Here is a 26,570-nt window from a genome sequence, read left to right on the forward strand (position 1 = left end):
TAAGAGAAAAACACCCACCTGCATAAATGGAATAGCTCTAACTCCACCCACATCTCGGAGTTCAGGCAGATACTGTAGTAGACGATTGAGTAAGAGTAGACGTAGAGTATGCATTCGATGAACATGATCACGTTCTGTTTCTGTCTCTCCATCAGGCATGTCATTACCATCAATAGGATGACCTAATGAGTTACTAGGATGACCCCCACTGCTCTCTGCACTGTCTGGACGGGTTGCTATCGGTTCATGAACGCCATCACCATAGGCACTGCTGCGTCCACTTGCTGTACCAAGTGGTAATACAAAACAAGTTTCAAACAGTTAAATTGTACTTGTACATGTATGTCTTTTCAAGTAACTTCCTATGTGTGATAGGAGGCACTGCATGGTTGGGTTTCAGTTTATGTTATCAAACACCATGTGATACTTTCTTGGCTGTTTTAAAGGAACTGGAAACTATTGGTTATTACTATAAATAAAACTTGTTAGCATAAAAACTTACTTGGTAACGAGCAATAGAGCGCTGTTGATAGTATAAATTACTGTGAGAAACAGCTCCCTTTGAGGTAACGTAGCTTGAGAAAGAGGTAATTTCTCAATCAAATATTAAAATACTTCAGCCATTTTTAGGTATCTGAAAGCGCACAAATTTGTGCACCAAGGATGCACAAATTCTTTGACTATTTTCTTGCAACTTCGATGACCAATTGATCCAAAATTTTCACAGGTGTATTATATTTTATGCATACACTGGGATACACCAAGTGAGAATACTGGTCTTTGTCAACTACCAAGCTGGTGTCCAGTGCCTTTAAATTACTATTATCAAAACTTGTCCTGCTACATGTACATGTATATACACAGTCACACAGTAGATTGGGAATCGGGAAAATACCTACGCAGATAGAATCTTGTTCTATTTATCTACTGCCAGAGTAGATTGGGAATCGGGAAAATACCTACGCAGATAAAATCTTGTTCTATTTATCTACTGCCAGTGTAGATTGGGAATCAAGAAACTACCTACTCCAGATAAAATCTTGTTCTATATATCTACTGCCAGTGTAGATTGGTAATCAAGAAACTACCTACTCCAGATAAAATCTTGTTGTATTTATCTACTGCCAGTGTAGATTGGGAATCAAGAAACTACCTACTCCAGATAAAATCTTGTTCTATTTTATCTATTTATCTACAGATAAAATCTTGTTCTATTTATCTACTGCCAGTGTAGATTGGGAATCAAGAAACTACCTACTTCAGATAAAATCTTGTTGTATTTATCTACTGCCAGTGTAGATTGGGAATCAAGAAACTACCTACTTCAGATAAAATCTTGTTCTATTTATCTACTGCCAGTGTAGATTGGGAATCAAGAAATTACCTACTTCAGATAAAATCTTGTTGTATTTATCTACTGCCAGTGTAGATTGGGAATCAAGAAACTACCTACTCCAGATAAAATCTTGTTCTATTTATCTACTGCCAGTGTAGATTGGGAATCAAGAAACTACCTACTTCAGATAAAATCTTGTTGTATTTATCTACTGCCAGTGTAGATTGGGAATCAAGAAACTACCTACTTCAGATAAAATCTTGTTCTATTTATCTACTGCCAGTGTAGATTGGGAATCAAGAAACTACCTACTTCAGATAAAATCTTGTTGTATTTATCTACTGCCAGTGTAGATTGGGAATCAAGAAACTACCTACTTCAGATAAAATCTTGTTCTATTTATCTACTGCCAGAGTAGATTGGGAATCAAGAAACTACCTACTTCAGATAAAATCTTGTTCTATTTATCTACTGCCAGTGTAGATTGGTAATCAAGAAACTACCTACTTCAGATAAAATCTTGTTGTATTTGTCTACAGTTTCCGAGTATATTGGGAACTAGGAGACAACCTACTTCAGATAAAATCTTGTTGTATTTATCTACAGTTTCCGAGTATATTGGGAACTAGGAGACAACCTACTTCAGATAAAATCTTGTCCTATTCATCCACCGTCAAAGATCTTGCTGTAGTCTTAAAATACAAAATTGCTTTAATGTTACAAGGGGGTACAGTACACCGCTGTTTGTAAGGAAGATACAGTCCTGCTCCAGTTTCTAGTTGTATCCCTTGCAGTTAGTTTTCTTACCACTGTGTTCTCCTGTAATTGAGTCGACTGCACTACCTCCACTCTCTGAGCCTCCACTACCGGCATGCTCAGCAGGAGATGTACGTAAGGTAGATCCGTCAGTGGCTGCTGTACTACCTTCATCGTCACTAGCAGCTAGGCAGTCACAAATACAAAAAAGCAACTTTAGTTTTTCAAAAGTCTTACAAGTTTAGGTTGCAATATGACATTAATCGGCCATCTTTACAAGCACCTTGGAGCACACAGTCATGCGTTATGCGTGAGAATGGCAAGTGCACATTTCACAAAACTCATTGCATGATTCGTTAGTAACTTTTGCCACACCTGCAAGCCAAAATGTGGTTTGCCTGTAAAGATGGCATCTAAATTGTATATGTGCACAGGTTTAATTGTACTGTATACAAATATATATAGAAAAAAATACTGGATAAACAATAAACAGTAAATATAAACAGTAAACAAGAAATAAAAAATCTTGTTAACAAGAATTAACAGAAGAAACAACAAATTGTTTGACTTTTTGGGAGAGGGGAGGGGGCAAGTATCTTGACTATGGTTTTAAACACTGAATGATGGACAGACACAAACTCATGTTTAAAGTAAAAACCATTCTTTTGGATAAGGTCTCATAAATTCTGTTGATTTTCTTACCAGATGCCGTGGTATCCGACAGCGTCCCAGCCTCCAAAGATGATGAACTTTGACCCTGATGATGACCTGCCAGACCAAGCCCCTGCAGATTCAGACCACCCCCATCTTGATTGGACTGTTCCTGTAGGCTGAGTGCAATAGCCAACTCCATCATGGCCTCATCATCGGCATCAGGGGGGATATCCAGCATGGGAGCAAAGCCACTACGACCACCTAGGAGGGCCTCAAGAGGAAGCTGATTGACACCTGATGCTGCTACACCTCCTTCTGCTGGCTCCAACACCATCGGTTCAGCTTGCTCCTGTTTGTAGATCAAATGAGAACCACTTCATCCAAATCCCAATAGATGGATTGCAGTACGCGTCATCGACCGCCATCTTTGATGTATTGACAAGGGAAAAGTGCACGCTTATAGCACTGCGCGTGCCCTTTTCCCTAGATAAGTCATCAAAGATGACAGTCAATGAGGCACATTGCAACCCATCTATAGTATTATGTCTGTTCAGCCAAACCAAATGATCATATCCAAGACCAAACATATGTCTGATTGTTTGTTGTAAGATTATTTAAAGTTAATGCCTTCATTGCGTAAAGATTGCAGTATTCAAAGATTGGTTTCTCAAACCAACTTTATAGAGGTTTTAGTTTAGTTTAGTTTTATTAGACTTTACACTGGTATAAAAATATACCAATCGATACATAAAGATACAAAGATGCAAAATAGCTAAAAAATACCAAGCCAGTGAGTGGCGAGGAGGAACAGGTGACCAGCACCTCTACAAAGCCGTCCTGAGGTAAAAATAGGTTAGCAGCTACACAACCATGTAAAGATACAATGCTGTTGCACTAACCTTGTATAGTACTGACACACAACGATGTGATGTGATACAATAGTATTGATACATTGTAAATCAGAGTGCTCGCCTTGTTTCTTGCCTGCCTCGTTCTCACCATATATAATGTAATACATGTACTAATTGCAACTGCATTGGCTCCCATTTAAGTTTTGAACAGTTTACAAAATTCTTCTGTTAACTTTCAAGGCTCAAACATGTCAATCTCCTGCTTATTTATCTGAACTTGTTCATCGTTATTCCCCTACTCGGATTTTACGATCATCTCAACAGTCATTGCTTTCAACTACTAGAGCTTCTTCCATTTTTGATGGCCACAGATCTTTTTCATATGCTGCACCGTTTATTGGGAATAGTCTTCCTGTGTGCACATTCAACAGGCTAGTTCTTTACAATGTTTTAAGTCCCTGTTGAAAACCAATTTGTTTAAAGCTGCTTTTTTTGTAATTTGCTCATTTATAATTTGTATCTTTCTCTCATTGTATATTTTGTTGTTCTCTTTATGCGCTAAGAGGTTTTTTGCATTAGGCACTTTACAGATGTCTTATTATTATACTACTATTATTAGAGGAATACAGATGGTGAGACTAAGACTTACGACTACTTCATAGGATGGTTCATCTTGTGAGACTTCAGAGACTTCTTGCACTAGTGGGATATCTCCAACTCCATGAGAGACCTTCTCCTCACCCTCCTCATCCTCTGGACCACTTGGATCAACACGTGGAGAGCTACAACGTTGGGGGGAGGGGATGATCACTTTACGTCTTTTGTGTCTTGGACGCATCACCTTAATGAGAGCTTGCTTGGCAGAAAAGCTCACTGCTTGGTCCTAGTGAGGAATGAAAACAGTTTCAAATTAAAAACCGAACTAACAAAGCTGGGATTAGTAGGATTTGAAACTTTGCATGGTGGAAATTCGATATGGAAAGGTTTGCGGTAACACCATGTAATGACTGTCTCTAAATGAGTTGGGGTGGTTCTGAAAAGAACGTTTGGTTTCAACTCAACATTTTCGATCGGTACGCTCTTTCTGCTTAACAAAGCTGGGCTCTGATGCTGCATGCTGCTTAAGTACAGAGATTGGACAAAAGTGTTGAATCCTAAAATTGGTTCTTTGAAGTAAGGGAATAAAAGGGTAGCGACGAGTTCTTCGACGTATGTTTAAAGCTGGCAGGGTCGGCGGCCGTGTGATAAAGGCCCGAGCCGAAGGGGGGGCCTTTATCGCACGGCAATGACCCTGCAAGGTTTTAAACGGACGTTTAAGAACGAGTCACTACTCTTTTATTCCCATTTGTTAAAAAACGTTAAAAAATACAATTATAGACACTTTAACAATTGAAAATTCGAGGTTTGAAATATTGTTTTCCAAAACTTTGTAAAGAATCTGTTCAAGGCGCGTGGGTTGTGTGTACGTGCGCGCTTAGATTACGCGCTGATAGCTATTAATTTCGCGTTCCGCGTGACAATCTTGCGCGCCTGTCACGCGGAAGCAAGCTCAGTGTGCATAAACAGAGCTCCAGTGTGCATTAACAAAAGGTTTATGCACACCCACTTGACGCGCTCTCCACCAATAGGAGTAGAGAAACTGTCTGGGGTATTTATGAATATTCGTGTAAGATCATGAACCCAGAACCTCCAAGCATTAAATCCAAAAATATGCTCAGGAGGCTCCTTGACAAAATTTGTTTTGACTTTCTTCATTTCTCTTTCTAAGAAAACAGGAACAAGTCCTGAAATTGGTTATATCAAAAACCCGACAGGTTTGTGGGGAGCAAATTCCAAAGGTCATTAACTTCCACTTCTCATCTTCATTTCCTGTATTAAGAACATCTATCAAACAATATCTTACCTCACACATAAGTAGGCGTACAAACAACTTGGTTGCCAGGGTAACATTGTCAAAGTCACTGCTGGCAAAGGCATGGATGACCTCAACTAGCGCTCCTACTGTTATCTCAATATGAGTCAAACCTGGACGGACACAAAGAGAAACACAAAATCAGTTACCAAGAAATATAGAAACTTAAGGACTCTCGTCTTCTTATATGGTTTGGAAGGAACAATATTTGGTCCATCTTGAGGGAAACAAATACAAAAACCTTGCACTACATGTATGTTTTATCAAGCTATGAAGATAAAGAATCAGAACTACTTCAAAATAACACTCTGTCAATAATTCTTTGATCTAGTACCATGCTTCTCCTCAATGAACTTTAGTCTCAACACTCCTGGGGTGACAGGTCTTTTTCCTCAGCTGCGCCACGCATCTGGAACTCTCTACCACCTAATCTTAGAGCTTGTCTTTGTACCAAAACATTCAAATCTCTTCTCAAAACTTATGTAAAAGGTTTTGAAGGAGTAATTTGGTTGTGTCTGTTTTCTTTTGTTGTTTTTGGTTTACCGTGCCTTGAACACACACAGCTAGGTGGATATGTGCGCATAATGCTTAGCACAGGTGAATTAAGTACTGCAGAAAATTTTACCAGATAAAAATAAATCAAGAGTTGCTTGAATTAGTATATATATTTAGGCTCATTGTAAGTTCAACTTTTGGAACTTAGTTTTGTATTCCAACCCAACGGCAATTGAAGCAATGTTCAGCCCTTGTTTCGCTTATGGCCTGGTGTTGTCAAACCTAACAGGGTCTTTATTCAAAGGGTCAATGACAACAAAACATGGTAAGGTAGGGATTGGTTAGTGTGAAGGGTACAGTATGAGTTACCCACAAGTTGGTGATAAATACAGCACGAACTACATGTAAACATTGGTATTTCTGAAAGTTTACTCAATGAAATATATCAATACATGTCTCTCTCTCTCTAGTCGACCGGGGTCGGAATCATGCTAAGTTTTGCCCATCCCTGTCGATCTCTCATTAAGTTGGGAAGATCAGCTGGAAGCACCCCGATGTCCCTGGCAACTACATCTGTATAACTAAGCCTTCGTCTTCCCCTGTTTCTCCTTCCATGTTTCGGTGACCAGGTGATTAGCTGAGAGACAGGTTCTTTGGTGCTTCTGTATGAATGCCCTGCTAGTCTCAGACGATGATTTTGTATTTTGATGGATAGTTTTGGTTCTTTACTATACAGTTCTGTATTTGTCATGTGTTGACTCCAGTGCACGTTAAAGCATTTCCGCAGAAGGAAATACATGTACCCTTTGCAATAATCGTAGGTTCGAATCCCACCCGAGTAAAATGCCTGTGATATTTTTTAACAGGACTCTGGAAAGTACTGATTATACAGTGCTAACACACATCGGTGTATGGGTAAAAACCAAAATTCATATTCTTTATCCCGATGCAAATTTAACATCTATTACATGTACATTGTTACAATCAAGCCAGCTTTCTGAAAATACAGTAAGCAGAGTACAATTTGAATGTCTGAATACCTGGTAGACAGGCAGGTGCTAGCATGGTGTTTGCTGGTCTAGCAGCATGAAGTCTCCAAAACGCTTCTAACATCCTGGATAAGAAATGCTTAGCTTCTTGGTCAGTCAGCTCGGTCAGTTTGCTAGTAGTTGTCTCCATGGTGGACTCATCTTCATTAGCTTCAAGGTCAGTCAACTCAAGATCTGAAATAAATCCGTTCAAATTGGAATGAAATATTTATTCTGGTAAGCTGTATTGATAATACTGTATTAACATCATTGGAACTAGGAAGAGCAGTTGTACACAACATTTGCTGGTTCAGGGGCCCTGAGCCAGACACTTAATTATAATTGCTTCTCTCCACCCATGGGTAAATGGGTACCTGTGAGGGCGGAGATGGTTCTTGTGATTGATTTACCTGAGTAGCGCATATTAATGTTGCACAGGCTGTATATACTTCCCATGGAGCTGAGATGGTTTAAGGAATGAAATAAATGGCCCAGTGACCAGGGGTTATAATTTTGGAAGTGCTTTGAGACGCCCTTCGGGTGTGAAAAGTGCTATATAAAAACTGGTTATTATTATTACTATTATTACTCACTAGTTTCCTGAGCAGGTCTTTAGATCGCATGTTAATACATCCCCTCGTGATCGGGTTTTGACCAATCAGAGTATGTAATAGCAAGGTATTTATTTATATAGTATGTACACATGTAAGTAAGCTGTATCGATAACAATGTATTAACATAACTGCAATTAGGAAGAGAAGAACTACAGACAACGCACTAGAGTCAACAAACTGTATCTTTACTCAAATCAACCTCAATTTGTAGAAGCGATCGCCACAGCGATTTGCAGTAACATCATGTGTGTGGCGATCGCTCCTACAAACTGAGGTGGTTCTGAAAAAAACCAATGGTCTGTCAAATCAACATTTTGATCAGTATGCTCAGATTATCTTCAGAAATAAAGTACCATCTTGCTTTTAACAGAATTCAGTCATTATTGATGAAACAATTAAAGCCTGGTTTATACTTCCAACAAATTGTCACAAATTCGCAACGAATAATTCACAACAGTTGAACTGTGTTCAATTCCTGTGAAACATTCGCTGCGAAAACAGCCATGTATCGTCAAAATTGGCTTCACATTCGCATTTGCAGGGAACCAGGCTTAAAGGCCCGGTCCCACTGCAGTGATAACGAGAACGATAACAATAACGACGCAAAGATAACGAATTCTATTGGTTGAATGAGCGTGTGCGTATTCTGCGAGGAGCAAATCAACCAATAGAATGCATTCTCTTCGTTATCGTTCCCGTTATCGCTGCAGAGTGACTCGGCCTTTAGTCAGAATGAACACACTCTGGAGTTTCATCTTGAAATGTTTTCTTGTATACCTACCAGATTTACGGGCTGTGAAGGATTGGCAGGCATCTGCAAAGCGAACTAGATTAATTGGTCGTACCACTGCCACTGAGCGAGCTGTCACCACAAGACGTTGATAAGCTTCTGGATCCAGTTGATGTAGCTCTTCCTGTGTTTGCTCGCAAGAGGGAGCCATCTCGGCTCGCAGTTGGGGTACGCTGGTAACACTGCCCAAACACTGAACCACACGTTGCATCTGAGCTTGATCCTGTATTCCATTTGAGTTTAATAATTTGACAGTAAACAAATTTCAATCATTTATTAAAAGCTGGTTTACGATAATGAATAGCTATTAACAAATCTTAAGCATCAGAAAGGTAAACTGATAAAAAGATCTTAGAGAAAACTTTCTGCAACCAAAAATATTATGTGGTTAATTACTTGAAACAAAACACCATATCATATTTGAAACTAATTATCACATCCCCTTTAGGTGATCCTTCTCCTGCCACTTCCTAGGTTGTATCATAAACTCGGGTGTGATCCTTGGCTATACATGTATATGGCAGTTAACAGTTGCATGGCTTCTGAATGGCACCCCAAACAAACAAAATTGACAAAAAAAGGGAGAACGCTATAGTAGAGCTCAGTTGGAGAGCGCTGGCTCGTTAATCCAGAAGTCCCATTCTAGTCAATTTTTATTTTTTTTTAACCCCAAAATATTTTTAAAAAAATATTCTAATACATTTTCTAACCATCAACTCATCACGCAACTTTGGTCTGGATTGTTGGAAAGTTCCATCTTTAAAATTTCCAGAATTCGTTTACACTTCATGTCAAATTAAACTCACAAATCAGTCTCAATTACTCAGTGTATTATAACCCTTTCATATTTTGTTACATGTCACTGAGACAATGAGCCACAGATTCTTACGAAATGACTTTACCCGTTGAATATGAGGAATCTCACCTTGTGATTATGATAAGCCAGACTAGACGGCTGCATGGTTGACAGCAGAGACTTAGCATGTGATTGAACACTTGATGGTGTTGGTAATGTCAGAAGCTCTGTAGCTAAGTCCTGAATAGTCTGCTTAGTTGGCTCCTATCAATAACACAAAAGTAGTAACAATGGCAAACACAATGACACTAACAATTGCAGATGGTTCAATGCTGGGTCAAGCACTCCTCAGTGAATTGACAGTGTAAGCATGAAGTAAAATATTCAAGTAGTAAACATTAATATGTAATTATGTATATGCAGAGCCCCAATGGAAACTAGATTTGATTTGTATACTTGGTTTGCGGTAACACCATGTGTGTATCTACTTGCCAGGTAGAGTTGTTCTTAGGGAACTGGCTTGCTTTATTCTACTGCCGCTGAGTAGATAATCAGAGGTTCAGGAGACTTCTCAGTTCTGAAAAGAACTGTCCTGCTATTTAAGTATTACCAGGGCGGATGGTTATAGAAATTAGACTGGACTACTACTTGCAATGCCATGCAATGCCTCAAATCCTATATAGATTTGATTTGCAAGGTTTTAAATGGCCTGTAAAGAACGAGTCACTACTCTTTTAAAGGAAGTTATTGGCCAAATGACCAGGGCACTAATGTAAAGTGCATTGATACAGTTATTGTGAAATGCGCTATATAAGAACTAGTTATTACATGTACCTTGTCTTCCATGCTAATCAAGCACACAAAACCATCCAAGACTTCCAATGATGAAGCTACCAGTCTATCCAGTGATGATAATGACACTGGTGTAGGAATGACCACCGCTTCGGTCTCAGTAGAAGGAGCTACAGTATTAGATGTTGCTGGTAGATTAGATGCCCCAGTGGTTGATGGAAAGTCATCTGGAGGGTCATCTGGCCATCCAAAGTTCTCTTTCGTCTTTCCATAGACTTTGATTGAGTCTACCATGGTCACGCCAGCTGGGTCAACTGATGGGCCCACTGGGATAGCAAAGTACAATGGAGATTGTGTGACACAGTTTTGCTCCATGAAATGGTTCAGTTCATAAATTTAAACATGTAACCAACCACATCCTTTCTCCAAACTCAGATATACTATTACTTCCATCACAGTAATTGCGTCAAAAGATTACATACATGTACATTTATGCAACCTTTCTTTCCTTAACGATTGATGAACAGCTTAAAAGTATAAGTTTGAGTTTTGCAGAATGCATACCACAAGTAGAGGGCGGGGGTGAACTAAGCATTGTCTTGGGTTGGTGCCTTAAATTGTGTTAAAATAATCTATTCGAACAAGGGTAATATCCATCCTGAGATACAAGTGCCCCTTTGGATTGTGACTAATATCCAAGTTTATGGTTGTTACTAATACATGTATCTCAAAGTAATGCTAAGATTTTCAAAGAGTGAGTACTAATAAGGGTCACAGTGCTCTAACCTTTCCCCCAGGCACCTCAAACCCAAGCAACGCTGATCGACACTATCCGATAATAAGATTAAGTTAATGTTTCCCCACCCCCCATCAGTATCATTATTTAGAACTACAGTAAACTAACACAAGTTTTGACACCTGTGGACACAACTTACCAAACAGAGTTAGTTTCTTATCGGCTGTTAGTGATTCCTCTCTTGTGAAGGGAATGTCAAACCAACGATTTCGAGACGATGTCAGCTAAAAAAAAATAACCATTTGTCAAATCATAATTTTACTCATTTTAGTAGCGCCAACAACAGAAAGCCCAATTCAAACAATTCACGTCCAATTCAAACATCACACAAATTGTAAAAGGGAAGTACGTTGGGCGTCCTCATCCCTCATTCTCAGCCTTGCTGGGAATTGATCAGCAAAATATTACCCCAGGTACATGTAGTTTAAGCCAAGTTGAGCAATGTTCAACTTTCTCCTCAAAAAGAAACCGAATCAGATGCCAATATGATCCATCACATGAGGGTACATATGTTGACTAGCCCCTAAAGCGGTCAGCTTCTTCATACATTAAAGGATTGGTTTTTGTTTTTTTGTAACACAAAACACAATGTCCACAGATTTACTTTAAACCTACACAGTTTAAAGATAATAATAGTAGAAGTCTTCCCTTGAAATATTACTTGCTGAGGTGTTTTTGAGAAATGAGTAAAACAACGTCACGAAAAATATGCTTTACATAATTTGTGATGAGAACCAACCTGTGTACTCCTTCCAAACACCTCTAGGTATGAAGGAACTCTCTCTACAGACTGGGCCCCAACATGGACACGTACACCAACCATCACCATGGAAGAGTTGTTATTAATCACTTCAATCATGAAGCCACCAGGCTGAAAAGAAAAAAGTACAAGTGTGTTATATCTCACTTTATCTTCCAGTACGCACTAATCCTCATATCATCTGCTCCAACAGGAGTGTAATATCAGGCGATAACCTATTCTAGTTTTTATATTGCACTTTACGTCTTGTGAGTGTCAATGCATCTCGCTCGTGCAAAAATTACATTGTAAACTTTGCGCGTGCATTGTTTCTTTAAGAGGTTGACTTATGAGGCAGGAAGATAAATTCGTTATATCACGCGCGCTTGACGAATACAGAAAAATATAGAGCTTCTGTGTCCCATATCCAACTCGGCTGGATATGGGACGCCAATGGTTTATTTATTGGTTTATTTAAAATGTTTCAAAAGTCACAGCAAGAGGCTGAATTAAATTTGAATTACAATCATTATAATAAATATGTTAAAAATGTAATATTTTTCTGTGTTCCACTCCCGCTTGTGTGATAGTTTATAGCTGAATGAGTTAGAATTGTTTTCAATGACTAGCCAGAAGGACCAGTTCGCTTTTCACTTCACTGGTCCACCAGCCTTTTGCACTTCATTTCAAGGGATACTTTTTAACATTGAACTTGCTTCAGATGGGACTTTCAGCTGCTTAATGTGTAATGCACATAAAAGAACCAAGTACACTTATAGTTACAGGGTCTATGTACTTTTTGTAGGACAAAAAACACAATGTCTACAGATTTACACTAAACTTACACAGTTTGAAGATAATGATAGTAGAAAGCATACGAAAGTACCTCAAAATATTACTTGCTGAGGTGCTGTAGTTTTTGAGAAATGAGTAAAACAATGTCATGAAAATAATTTTTGTTCCCGTGATCATAAGACGAAAATTATTTGTGCATGTACGTAACAACGTGTTTTCATGAGATTGTTTTAAAGATTTCTCAAAAACTACATGTACAGCACCTCAGCAAATAATACTTTAAGGTACACTTGCTACTATCATTATCTTCAAACGGTGTAAGTTTCATGTAAATCTGTGGACATTGTGTTTTGTGTCACAAAAAGTACCCAAATCCTTTAAGAGAAGGGGTTTGCCCCAGTGTTTCTGGCATGCAACTGCAGTTTAGTAAACAAAAAAATTAGTTTCATGGCACAGCAAGACTTTGTACTGTACTGTAGTTTTTAAAATTTCCAATGGTACATGTACAAACTCAAAACCATGTTATCAGCTGTTTAGCTCAAATGTTGCACGCCAAATTTGTTGTTTTCGGGACCCAACATTATTGCACACTACCAGCCGTGTACAAACAATTGGCATGTTACAAGTACATGTATTTTATGCATTGTGCATGGTACAAGAACAGTTCTTTTATGGTTGTTTGTTTTGAAGCATCATCAAAATATTTGGGAAGAAAAAAAGTCAGCATGCTTTGGATAAATTTTAGGCAACTTTCTCTCCTGACATGGTATCCATGTGAATGTCTACCTTTGTGTTAGCGACATACATCCCTGTAGTGTTGAGTCTGTGTTTGACTTGCTGTACATTGTAGACCTGTAGTAGATCGTTGCCACCATATTCAACATCATTCATTGGTAGGCAATGCTCAAAGAAATCAATGGGGAAACTCACTACACCAGAGGGACGACCCGCTGAGGGAAGAAAATAACCCATACAAATGAAAACCAAGGAAGGGAAATCTGTTTGGCCACAAAAGGGATCCGCTCGACATAAAATACCATCTTCGTGGAAACGCTCTTAAAAGGGAAACTATACATTTGGTTTCTAAAACCGTCCAATTCTACCAATACTAGATACAAATGTACAATAAAACTAACCTGTGAAAATTTCATTTCAAAAGTCGGAAAAACGTATCTGACATAATGTTTCTCGTTTTTCAGATGCAAATTGTGGGGAATAAACACAAATGTATTTTTCCACAATCGCATTACGTGGAGGTGAAATGATTCTAAAAATGCTTTACACTATCGAAAGCTGCTGTACTTCTAACCAAGTACATGTAACTTTTGTTACCATTAACTTTGACAGTGATTTCCAAATGTATACCTTCCCTTTAAACATTGACTCTTTTTAAGAAATACAATGAATTGCTGCCAAAAGTCTACAACCATAGATAATCTGAGAGAGAAAACTCATATGGGTTGTCTTTTCTGAATGAAATAGCTGAAAATTGGTCATTCCTGCGACTTAAATGATATAGTGTATGAACTCAAAATATGAGTTAACACCTAAGGTCATTACAATAGCACAATGTTCTACAATATATACTGAAAAGGGATTCTGATGCATCCTGTGAAAACAATTCTACTACTGTATGACCAATATGTTTATTCACACATAAGTAATCAAATTCCAACACACAAGTAGAAGCACTTCCTTCAATCTCATTAAACTCTTGCCATCTTAAGACTTACTTGCGCCAGACTTGGTGACTTTCTTCTTGCGTGCAGGTTTGAGAGTACTAATGGGGCCCGTAGCCTGAAAGCGACTTGACATCCAATAGCCAGTCTGATCTACATTAGCCATGTAGATACGTAGACTACCATCTTCACATAGTAAGATCAGGGTAGTACGATGCTGGTCAGAGGAGGAAGAGTGTCGGATAGCAACCATGTCTTGAACCTGAGACAGATGAAGAACAACAAGTACAATGTTTTAAGAATAATAATATCAAAGTCTTATATATCGCACGTAACTACCAACAAGGTTCTCAAGGCGCACACATTTATACAGAAAGATCATTTCTTTCTTCAATAAGTGCACTGGGTTCTTTTACATGCGTTACACAACACATGGGAAACAGCTTTACGTCCTATCTGAAGGGTGAAGCAATAAGTGTCTTGCTTAAGGACACGAGTATCAGCACTGGGGGATTCGAACCCACACTCTGCTGATCAAAATCAGAGTTTGAATTCAGTGCTCTTAAAGGATTTGGGTACTTTTTGTAACACAAAACACAATGTCCACAGATTTACATTCAACTTACACCGTTTGAAGATAGTGACAGTAGAAAGCGTACCTTAAAATATTAGTTGCTGAGATGCTGTAGTTTTTGAGATATGTGTAAACAATGTCATAAAAATTTGTTTTTACATGCTAAAATAAAAATTATTTTCATGACATTGTTTTACTCATTTCTCAAAAACTACATCACATCAGCAAGTAATATTTCCAGGGAGGCTTTCAAATATCATTATCTTCAAACTGCGTAAGTTTAATGTAAATCTATTTAACATAAATCTATTTAACTTTGAACTATACAAGTTTAGTGTAAATCTGTGGACATTGTGTTTTGTAATTGATTAAAGGAACGTCTATGTGGATAAGCTCTTTGCCTGCTGCTTCAACCATCCAGCTGATAAACCCAAATACCTTAAGAGTAACAAACCTTGGCCTTAGCGGGCAGTGTTTTAATCTCCTGAATGCTGATACGATCAGGTTCAACCATCAAGAGAACTGGGATACTTGTAGTCTGAGTCAAACAGCAGACAAGACCAGGGTGATTAGGAACTTCACTCCATTGACAAAGGGCAGGTGGGTTGGCTGACTTGCCTCCGCTATTACCGTTACTAGATACAGAAGAAGGAGGACAAAAGGGTTATGATAAATCAAGATTTGCGGAACAATTTAGAAAAGACATTTCAGTACAAATGGAGGCTTGAATTAAAAGTGGACTTGGATCCCAAATTGGTTCCATACTTTTTTTAATTTGTATGCAAGTCGCCAGACACACAAGGCCTGAAGGCCACTTCAAGGTGTGGGCTACAATCTATTTTTTCCAGGGACTTCTACCTCTAGGCTGAAACAGGGTTACCCGCTTTACAGTCCATACAGTAGGCGTGGGTATCATCCATCAGAAGCCTGGCTGGTAGAGCAGAAAGCACCACCTCCCTAACTTTATGAATTAAACATGGTTACATGTTAGTGTCTTGCTTAAGGGCAAAGTGTCGCAACCGGGACTCGTACCCACACTCAAACGCCAGAGTGTGAATCCGGTGCTCTTAACCGATAGGCCATGACACGCCACTCATTTGGTTTCCTTCAAATGATGTCTGTGCTCAGATAGTCAACACTTGAGGACAGTATTCATGTTGGTTCCCCAACCGTATAAATGGTATTCATCAGCCTTGTCCCATGGGTAATATGATGCATCGATCCCCTTGCCACTAACCCCTGGAAGGGAGACACTGACAAAAAGTGCTCATTGGCTCCCAAATAAGACTGCTTGCATGAACATTTGTTTATACAAACATTTGAATGCTTGTAGAGCACTTAGAACGCCATGTTGAAAAGCAAGTATTGCGATTCAATCTCACTTAAAATAAAGCTTGTTTTATATCAGTTACCCTAAACTAAACTGAACTTAATTAAACTTGTAGCAAATTCAAAGAAGAGTGAGAAGGGACCAGTTGCTCTATGACTCGATGCCTGGTTTGTCAGCTACCATGCATCTATAGTAGATTGACCACAAGCCTCTTACTGCGCCATATATGCTTGCACATTTTATTAACACGATTCCAGGGGTTGTGATTGCGGAAGGCATGCTGCAATGAGATTAATACATCAATGGGGACCAGATTGGGTTTTGCTGCATCTCACATATGATTCACTTAGCATACTGCCATAGATGCAATGCAGTATGATACAGAATTATTCATAAATGGAATACAAGATCAAATGATTCAAATCTCACCTCTTGAGTGTGATGGGAAAGAGGTTCCCAAGCTCTGTCATCTGCTTCCCAATCGAGGCACAGAAAGATTTACCTGGTGAAAATAAATTATAGCAAGGATGTGAATGTAGGTTGTCGTATCAAGACCAGCATGCGCCTCAATTTCCGGCCAACACGTGCATAAAATGTATGATCTTTTAAGAGTCTGTGAGCGTTGTACTTTAAGCCATTTACCGAGACAGTCGGCAGAGTTCTCTTGAGTTCTACCATTTGGCTCATACCCCTTTTACCAGTTCCAGAACATTTCCTTACAAGTGATTCTCTCTCGAAAATAATTAATTGTTTTCTTCTTAATTATTTAAAAATGGAGGATGAGAAAGCATGCCAAATGAATAGTTTACTGACCATGTGAGTAGCTGAAGAAGAGCAACTGTAGAGTGTGTGAGTAGTAACATGAGACACCTACACCAGCAGCCTGTCCACTAGACTCCTGCCAAAATAACAAGATTAGAAATATGGTTATTTGAATCTCATTCATTAAAGCTTATTAATAAATACCTCAGACAGTTTCACTATTCCTATTGGTGGAGAGCGCGTCACGTGGGTGTGTATAAACCTTTGTTAATGATCAGTAAAAAAGTGTTGAAACATGGGCGAGACACGCGTGCTTGCACCTGTGCTCATAAGATAGTTTCTTCAATCCTATTGGTCGAGAGCAACGGCCGGGACAGTTGTGCCACATCATGCGATACGTGCGACGCGCACAGCATTCCCTTAAAAGGAGTTGTTTACCGAGGGCCTTACCATTTCATAGCTGGAGGGGTGTTGTGTTGAAAGAAATCATTGAACAACTATACATTGCATTTGTTTTACTTTCTGACCAAAAAGTGTTGATGTTTTTTGACAGAAAAGGTATTTATGAACGGGCATCAAAGTGTGTTCTGTTGAATCGGTTTTCAACTAGTGGTTTAAACCCGCCGAGGCCTGGTTCTTGATAACTTACCTTGACTTCGTCTCTTCACCACACATTGATTCCCTTAGTAACTGTCTTTGCATAGCCACAACATGATCATGGTTTTATAATACTAATAGTAGTGTACATTTATAATTAATATGGCATGTCGGTCATAAATGCGGTTACTAGCACCAAATTGTCAAATTGGGTGGAGATTTTTTTAAATCTTTTTATAAGATGAAGCAACCATAAGACAACCCCAAAAATATCACAATAGCACCCTCAAGAGTCCTCTTTCCCATTCTGAAAAGTGTGGCCGTGCAATCTTTATCTTGCGTTTCACTAATTTTTGTTCTGCAGAGATTTAAACAAGTTGCTACATGTAGCTACTGGTCAGTACCTGAACAATTTAAATGATCTGTCACTGCATGGCTTTACAAGTCATTCATTGCATTAGGCAAGGCATTCATTTCTTATAAGAGTCTTTATATAAATGATGCTACTCGGGCCGAACTAGGCTCGAGACGATGTGACCATGGGTTTTTGCAATGTTAGAAATTCGTTTGTGCCATCCAGGCTGATCATGGGCAGCACGAACAGCTTGATCGTGTTGTAGGCCGATGGCGTTGATGTTGTCTATAAGCTGAGATATTGGTGCAGCGGAGGCTTCCAACCTGTCGAAAGGGTTCAGTTTGCTGGTTTTGTGGATTTAAGAAGGCATCGAGAGGCACCTCAGGTCATGGCAGAGCATGGCCAATTAAACAAAGAGTTTTAACACTCGAGTATTGAACACATGAGAAGGTAGAATTAATAACTCTTAAAAAGGTTCTTTGACCCTTGACCTACCTTTAGGTCATCATGTTTGACCTCCAGCACATTGGTGACATAGAATGGGCCATCTCTGGCCTCACTTGCTTCTTCCATAGGTTGTGTATACAGGTAACCAGCTGAAGACATGAGTACCAGTGTACGCGTTTCTTCATCAGAGATAATGAAACAGGCATCCCGGATCTTGCCACTTGGCACAAGGAAGTAGAAGCAAGGACTTAAGGCATCTCTTGATAGATCGTATATCTGAACAACAAGAAGAGGTATCATTAGGAGATGCTGTAACTTTAATAAGAATAATAATAATATTACAAAGTACTTATATGGCGCTATACAAAAGAAAGAGCGCCTAACAAAGGGAGGGCAACACAAGAACAAAAGCAAAAGAGGTATCATTACGAGATGCTGTAACTTTAATAATAATAATAATACAAAGTATTTATATGGCGCTATACAAAGGACAGAGCGCATAACAAAGGGAGGGCAACACAAGAACCAAAGCAAAATCACTTTGGGCTTTGGAAGAATACATTCATTCATTCATACATATTGCTTTTATTGAACTGCATTGCTCATGGTTGGACATGTCCATGTTTTTGATACATTTGTATCTGTTTATATCCAATAAGATTCGTACAAAGTTCTTTGATAAGATGATGTTTCTGATGTACAATGTGAACAATGAACAATTGTCCACAATGCATCTCGGGAAACTGAGTACAGTTTTAAAAAGTTACCCAAGCTGCCAATATGGTGGTCTTGCTGTTTTTTACATGTTACTATACCACATTTTAAAATTAAGTAATGCATTGCTTAAAGACACTGGACACTATTGGTAATTGTCAAAAGACTAGCCTTCACAGTTGGTGTATCTCAACATATGCATAAAACAACAAACCTGTGAAAATTTGAGCTCAATAGGTCGTCGAAGTTGCGAGATAATAATGAAAGAAGAAAACACCCTTGTCAAGGAAGTTGTGTGCTTTCAGATGCTTGATTTTGAGACCTCAAATTCTAATGTAAATCTGAGGTCTCGAAATCAAATCCGTGGAAAATTATTTCTTTCTACATTACTTCAGAGGGAGCCGTGTCTCACATGATTTATACCATCAACCTCTCCCCATTACTCGTTACCAAGAAAAGTTTTATGCTAATAATTATTTTGAGTAATTACCAATAGTGTCCACTGCCCTTAAAAATCAATGCGCCGTGACGATTGCCGGTGTTGCTTGTACCGGGATTTCACCAAGAATCCTTGTGCACTGATCATGCGCATTTGGACATGCATATGGGCTACATAAATTTCTCTTCAGAAATGTAAAGTTTATAACACAATCTTAGTAGATTTACCTTGACAAAGTCAGCAGTGACAATAGCCAGTTCTGTTTGTGATCCAGGTAACCAAATAGCCTTGATGATAAAATTACCAGCTTCTAACTGAGGATGAAGGACTAGATGATCAGAAACAGTCCCTGAACTGGTGAACGTCAACACATGGCAGTCCTAGTATACACACAAATAATAGAATAGAGTTTAACGATTCAATTGGTTTTAAATATGAGTTGATTGATTACAAATTTCTCAACATGCCTGTCTTTATTTATCCTTCGATACTAGTATCTTCCTTACATAATTGTTTTTGATGAGTGTATTATGGAACTAAATGTTTGAATTTTTGAAATGATTTGCAATAAAGACAATTTACAATAACTTGCAAATACAATACTCAAATAATAAACCACAAAGGAAACTGGGTACATATGAACAGCTTTTTGGCTTCTGACTGGCACCGCTGAACAAAGATAGGTAGAAAGCCAACATAGGGCTAGGTTGCTCAGTTGCTGGAGCGCCAGCACGGTAATCTGGAGGTCGTTGGTTCAAACCCCCCTCTAGAATTTTTTGTTTAATTCAACCCTAAATCAAATTCAATACTCTGTATGAATTATAACTGGTCAAGAATAGACAAAAGATATAGCAAATAAACGCAGTAAATTTAAACAACAAATTTGTTAGTAAACTGAATGCTGTACATGTACATGACGATTTCATACCAACCTTTAGACCACACACAGCCAAGAAGTCCTCATTACTTGGGTTACCAGTGATGCTCAATACGGTGAAGGGTACTGGTGCTGAGGACAGACGCTGTCAAATAAGAAACAAATATAACTTTAACCACACACCTATAATTCCCATGCATCTAATTATGGAAACTTTGCTACGTAAAGATGCGACTCTAGACACGGGACTTATTTCAATACTTGCTGTCAAATTTATTATTTACTTGTATTTATGATTATTAAGAGTAGCCAAATACCAAAGATTGACAATACATGACAGGCAAAACAATTATCGTTTTGAACTTTGCCTAGTTAGTATATAGTAGTTGTACAATGTAGAAAACTGTTAAGCTGTTAAGTTTCTAACCATAAACTAGTATGGTAATTTTTTTTAACACAACAATTTGGCTAATATCCTACCTTTACACATCTTATATTCAGGCAGGATATTCTTCCTACTTTAGTCTTGATACCATTTTTGTTTTGCCTATTGGAAAGATTTTTTAAAATGTGCTAAAATAGCACCACCACATACTATATTCAGGCATGATACATATTCTTCCTACATACATGTACATGTACTTTGTTTTTTTTGCACATGGGAAATAGCCTGAAATGTCTACAGCCCTTGCACTCCACAAAATGAACCTACTTTTTTCTTAGGGCCAAACATGATATTTCATGGGTACACTGATTTACTGACCGTGAGAGTGAGTTTTCTCTTGCTGGAGTCAGCTTGCTTGAGTAGAGCAGACAGCTGCAGTACAGTAATCCTACCCTTCTCATGACACACAGCGAGGTGTTGACGTCTACCATGGGGAGATGCTAAACAGCACATAGCAACACGACGTAGCATATGAGCACCAAGAAGCTGCTTTATGGTCTGGCCCTGGTCACCAGAGAAGTTTGCCCGCACATTCTCAAAAGCCCCCTCCTGAGATCCTAGGGTAGGGACCTGGGTAAATGGATCAAAGTACAGATGATAATAATGATAATAATAATGACAATGACAATGGCAATGGCAATGGCAATGGCAATGGCAATGGCAATGGCAATGGCAATGGCAATGGCAATGGCAATGGCAATGGCAATGGCAATGGCAATGGCAATGGCAATGGCAATGGCAATGGCAATGGCAATGGCAATGGCAATGGCAATGGCAATGGCAATGGCAATGGCAATGGCAATGGCAATGGCAATGGCAATGGCAATGGCAATGGCAATGGCAATGGCAATGGCAATGGCAATGGCAATGGCAATGGCAATGGCAATGGCAATGGCAATGGCAATGGCAATGGCAATGGCAATGGCAATGGCAATGGCAATGGCAATGGCAATGGCAATGGCAATGGCAATGGCAATGGCAATGGCAATGGCAATGGCAATGGCAATGGCAATGGCAATGGCAATGGCAATGGCAATGGCAATGGCAATGGCAATGGCAATGGCAATGGCAATGGCAATGGCAATGGCAATGGCAATGGCAATGGCAATGGCAATGGCAATGGCAATGGCAATGGCAATGGCAATGGCAATGGCAATGGCAATGGCAATGGCAATGGCAATGGCAATGGCAATGGCAATGGCAATGGCAATGGCAATGGCAATGGCAATGGCAATGGCAATGGCAATGGCAATGGCAATGGCAATGGCAATGGCAATGGCAATGGCAATGGCAATGGCAATGGCAATGGCAATGGCAATGGCAATGGCAATGGCAATGGCAATGGCAATGGCAATGGCAATGGCAATGGCAATGGCAATGGCAATGGCAATGGCAATGGCAATGGCAATGGCAATGGCAATGGCAATGGCAATGGCAATGGCAATGGCAATGGCAATGGCAATGGCAATGGCAATGGCAATGGCAATGGCAATGGCAATGGCAATGGCAATGGCAATGGCAATGGCAATGGCAATGGCAATGGCAATGGCAATGGCAATGGCAATGGCAATGGCAATGGCAATGGCAATGGCAATGGCAATGGCAATGGCAATGGCAATGGCAATGGCAATGGCAATGGCAATGGCAATGGCAATGGCAATGGCAATGGCAATGGCAATGGCAATGGCAATGGCAATGGCAATGGCAATGGCAATGGCAATGGCAATGGCAATGGCAATGGCAATGGCAATGGCAATGGCAATGGCAATGGCAATGGCAATGGCAATGGCAATGGCAATGGCAATGGCAATGGCAATGGCAATGGCAATGGCAATGGCAATGGCAATGGCAATGGCAATGGCAATGGCAATGGCAATGGCAATGGCAATGGCAATGGCAATGGCAATGGCAATGGCAATGGCAATGGCAATGGCAATGGCAATGGCAATGGCAATGGCAATGGCAATGGCAATGGCAATGGCAATGGCAATGGCAATGGCAATGGCAATGGCAATGGCAATGGCAATGGCAATGGCAATGGCAATGGCAATGGCAATGGCAATGGCAATGGCAATGGCAATGGCAATGGCAATGGCAATGGCAATGGCAATGGCAATGGCAATGGCAATGGCAATGGCAATGGCAATGGCAATGGCAATGGCAATGGCAATGGCAATGGCAATGGCAATGGCAATGGCAATGGCAATGGCAATGGCAATGGCAATGGCAATGGCAATGGCAATGGCAATGGCAATGGCAATGGCAATGGCAATGGCAATGGCAATGGCAATGGCAATGGCAATGGCAATGGCAATGGCAATGGCAATGGCAATGGCAATGGCAATGGCAATGGCAATGGCAATGGCAATGGCAATGGCAATGGCAATGGCAATGGCAATGGCAATGGCAATGGCAATGGCAATGGCAATGGCAATGGCAATGGCAATGGCAATGGCAATGGCAATGGCAATGGCAATGGCAATGGCAATGGCAATGGCAATGGCAATGGCAATGGCAATGGCAATGGCAATGGCAATGGCAATGGCAATGGCAATGGCAATGGCAATGGCAATGGCAATGGCAATGGCAATGGCAATGGCAATGGCAATGGCAATGGCAATGGCAATGGCAATGACAATGACAATGACAATGACAATGACAATGACAATGACAATGACAATGACAATGACAATGACAATGACAATGACAATGACAATGACAATGACAATGACAATGACAATGACAATGACAATGACAATGACAATGACAATGACAATGACAATGACAATGACAATGACAATGACAATGACAATGATAATGATAATGATAATGATAATGATAATAATAATAATAATAATAATAATGATGTTCACATGTCCACCCCGCTGGGTGTTCACAGCACAGTAAGACCCAAATATAACAAAAACAGACACAACAAAATCAGTCCTAAAGAAAACCTGTGACATAAGATACGTTTTGAGAAAAGATAGAAATTTGGTGGTACAAAGACAAGATCTTATATAAAGTGGTGGAGAGTTCCAGATGCGTGGCGCAGCTAAAGAAAAATACCTGTCACCCCAGGAGTGTCAAGACTTGGGTTTATTGAGAAGAAGGTTCATTGAAGGATCAAAGATTCCTTGACGGAGTTGATGATGGGTTATATCACATCACATGTTTATGCAACAGTATCTCAAGTCAAATCGTGAACAAAAAAGTTAATGGCCTGACATTTTGACCCTATCAGAGTCTTTCTCAAAGAGTCTTTCATGAAGGAAAGACTCTACTAGGGTCACGTCAGGCCATTAACTATTTTGTTTGCATTTATACCATAGGTCCTTTTGGTTGGTAAGCAGTTTGCTACAGTTAATTATATTTTCTCATTTAAGTCTAGTAATCATTTCTGATCATTTTCACTTCTTATGCAGAAGCCAGGACAGCATTTCATCAATGGTGAACAATATTCAGGATTATAAAACCCCTTAGAAATGTTATGGCTTTTCATTGGTTTAGAGCGCGTCACATGATATGTCTTAGTTTTACTAGACAGCAGCCGTGTGATAGTGCATCGTTTGCCAAGTGATAGTCCGATGACTATCACACGGCGTGCAGTACCCAGACGTCTTTTTACCCGCCTCAAACCCAATCAGATGTGCATCTGTGTATCAGAAACGCGTGTACGAGTATTACGTGATACGAAGATGATACATGTAAATAGTCTGTTGGGGTGTTATAAAACAAATAGTGACAGCTTTAACTCATGCTATGGTTAAAACTACGACTCCCTCGGTGATCCCCGGACTGTTCCATTTTCCCTCGACCACGCCTCCGGAAAATAGAACGCTCCAAAGATCACCTCAGGAGCTGTAGTTTTAACCATAGCACTCAAAGCAATCAATATTTGTGTAATACTCATTGATAAATCAGTCTAACGTAGTATCTTATCTACATGTACATGTACTGTATAAGACACTCAGTGCAGGGAGACGCTTTACCATGAGTCAGTGTGTAAGGTCTATTAACAAATAAGGTTTACCATGAGTCAATGTGTAAGGTCTATTAACAAACAAGGTTTACCATGAGTCAGTGTGTAAGGTCTATTAACAAATAAGGTTTACCATGAGTCAGTGTGTAAGGTCTATTAACAAATAAGGTTTACCATGAGTCAGTGTGTAAGGTCTATTAACAAATAAGGTTTACCATGAGTCAGTGTGTAAGGTCTATTAACAAAAAGGTTTACCATGAGTCAGTGTGAAGGTCTATTAACAAATAAGGTTTACCATGAGTCAGTGTGTAAGGTCTATTAACAAATAAGGTTTACTCAGTGTGTAAAGGTCTATTAACAAATGAGGTTTACCATGAGTCAGTGTGTAAGGTCTATTAACAAATAAGGTTTACCATGAGTCAGTGTGTAAGGTCTATTAACAAATAAGGTTTACCATGAGTCAGTGTGTAAGGTCTATTAATAAATGAGGTTTACCATGAGTCGGTGTGTAAGGTCTATTAACAAAAAGGTTTACCATGAGTCAGTGTGTCAGGTCTATTAACAAATAAGGTTTACCATGAGTCAGTGTGTAAGGTCTATTAACAAATAAGGTTTACCATGAGTCAATGTGTAAGGTCTATTAACAAATAAGGTTTACCATGAGTCAGTGTGTCAGGTCTATTAACAAATAAGGTTTACCATGAGTCAGTGTGTAAAGGTCTATTAACAAATGAGGTTTACCATGAGTCAGTGTGTTAAGGTCTATTAACAAATGAGGTTTACCATGAGTCAGCGTGTAAGGTCTATTAACAAATAAGGTTTACCATGAGTCAGTGTGTAAGGTCTGTTAACAAATAAGGTTTACCATGAGTTGTTCAGTAGTTTCAGTCGCTTTCTCCAGTGTATGTAAATCTTTCAATGCTTGTTGAGCCCTAGATGTAGCACCTATAGCAGAGGTCTGATTGCAATGATCTTCAATTGGTCGAAGCAGATACTGCAATAGCTCAATCACAGTATTGGCTGTGCCACAGTTCTCCTACAGATTAAAAAACAAAAGATATGCAATTGGGTCAATTAAAAAGGCCACAACTATCTTCATAATGTTGGGCAATAGAGCTGAGAGCTCCATTTTTTAAATGATGCTGGATAAATTGAATAATGCACATCCACACAGAAAACCATAGTTGACACATCATGCAAATTTAGCATGACAACTGGAAATCATGGAAGTGATGCTTAATTATGGTACATGTCTTTTGGTGTCATTGTCATGAACAGCAATGTAATGAAAACCTCTGAAAGATGTAACAGTTTGTGGCGTGTCATGGCCGAGTGGATATGAGCAACGCACTCAAGATCTTGTGTTTCAGATCAGCAGAGTGTGGCATAGGGATCTGGCCATTAAACTTGTGCGAGACCCTTAAACCATTATTGCTGCATCCTAAGTGATGGGACGTAAAGCTGTTGGTCCTGTGTGTTGTGTAATGCACTTATTTTAAAAAAGAGGGTTCGACCTGGTGTTCCTGGTTTGATTGGCTGCATATTGCACCACAGCACTTTGTAAACCATTACATGTTGCTATGGAAAAAGGCCTCATACATGTACTTCAAATCCTACATGTAGTTCCGCATACCTTGCAGGTAAATAGTGGAGATTGCCATGAGCGTCACTGAGTGACAGATATGAGCACTATACATGTACATGTATAAGAAGTAATTTTTATTATTATTATAACAAAAATATTGAATAATCAAGCACTTGATCGATAAGGAAATAAAATACAAAATCAGTCGTGGCTATGGCTGCAGCTGTACTGCCAATGTTGAAGAATAGGCTTTTTAGTGGTCTAGCCACAGCCACTGCTAAAGCCTTCAATTTAGAGACATGGCACTACTTCCTATTTATCTGTCACTTACAATGGCATCGTTGTAACTACAAGCTACAAGTGTACCCATTATCCTGGCTGTGTAATTACAAGTTCTGTAATTTTGTTTTGAAATGCCATGTAAAAATGA

At 39.4% G+C, this 26,570-nt stretch overlaps 1 protein-coding gene across 3 annotated transcripts in view; it reads right to left on the minus strand.

Annotated features, from left to right (window-relative positions):
* The window catches only part of LOC139948502 (E3 ubiquitin-protein ligase UBR4-like), a 122,735-nt gene that overhangs the window by 50,612 nt on the left and 45,553 nt on the right, over positions 1 to 26,570 (minus strand). For 2 of the 3 annotated variants that reach the window (XM_071946668.1, XM_071946667.1), the window contains exons 42-62: positions 25,421 to 25,591; positions 20,892 to 21,143; positions 20,184 to 20,273; positions 19,479 to 19,631; positions 18,147 to 18,374; positions 16,751 to 16,835; positions 16,367 to 16,439; positions 15,062 to 15,242; positions 14,088 to 14,295; positions 13,141 to 13,304; positions 11,560 to 11,691; positions 10,960 to 11,044; positions 10,067 to 10,350; positions 9,362 to 9,496; positions 8,428 to 8,659; positions 7,045 to 7,227; positions 5,501 to 5,622; positions 4,247 to 4,480; positions 2,795 to 3,095; positions 2,144 to 2,278; positions 19 to 284 (exon numbers count right to left, since the gene is read on the minus strand). In XM_071946668.1, the coding sequence (XP_071802769.1) occupies positions 19 to 284; positions 2,144 to 2,278; positions 2,795 to 3,095; positions 4,247 to 4,480; positions 5,501 to 5,622; positions 7,045 to 7,227; positions 8,428 to 8,659; positions 9,362 to 9,496; positions 10,067 to 10,350; positions 10,960 to 11,044; positions 11,560 to 11,691; positions 13,141 to 13,304; positions 14,088 to 14,295; positions 15,062 to 15,242; positions 16,367 to 16,439; positions 16,751 to 16,835; positions 18,147 to 18,374; positions 19,479 to 19,631; positions 20,184 to 20,273; positions 20,892 to 21,143; positions 25,421 to 25,591 (3,714 nt within the window). The remainder of the gene's footprint in view (positions 1 to 18; positions 285 to 2,143; positions 2,279 to 2,794; positions 3,096 to 4,246; positions 4,481 to 5,500; positions 5,623 to 7,044; positions 7,228 to 8,427; positions 8,660 to 9,361; positions 9,497 to 10,066; positions 10,351 to 10,959; positions 11,045 to 11,559; positions 11,692 to 13,140; positions 13,305 to 14,087; positions 14,296 to 15,061; positions 15,243 to 16,366; positions 16,440 to 16,750; positions 16,836 to 18,146; positions 18,375 to 19,478; positions 19,632 to 20,183; positions 20,274 to 20,891; positions 21,144 to 25,420; positions 25,592 to 26,570) is intronic. The other variant, XM_071946669.1, reaches the window with a different exon arrangement.

Source organism: Asterias amurensis, chromosome 15, assembly GCF_032118995.1.
Source record: "Asterias amurensis chromosome 15, ASM3211899v1".
Lineage (NCBI taxonomy): Eukaryota > Metazoa > Echinodermata > Asteroidea > Forcipulatida > Asteriidae > Asterias > Asterias amurensis.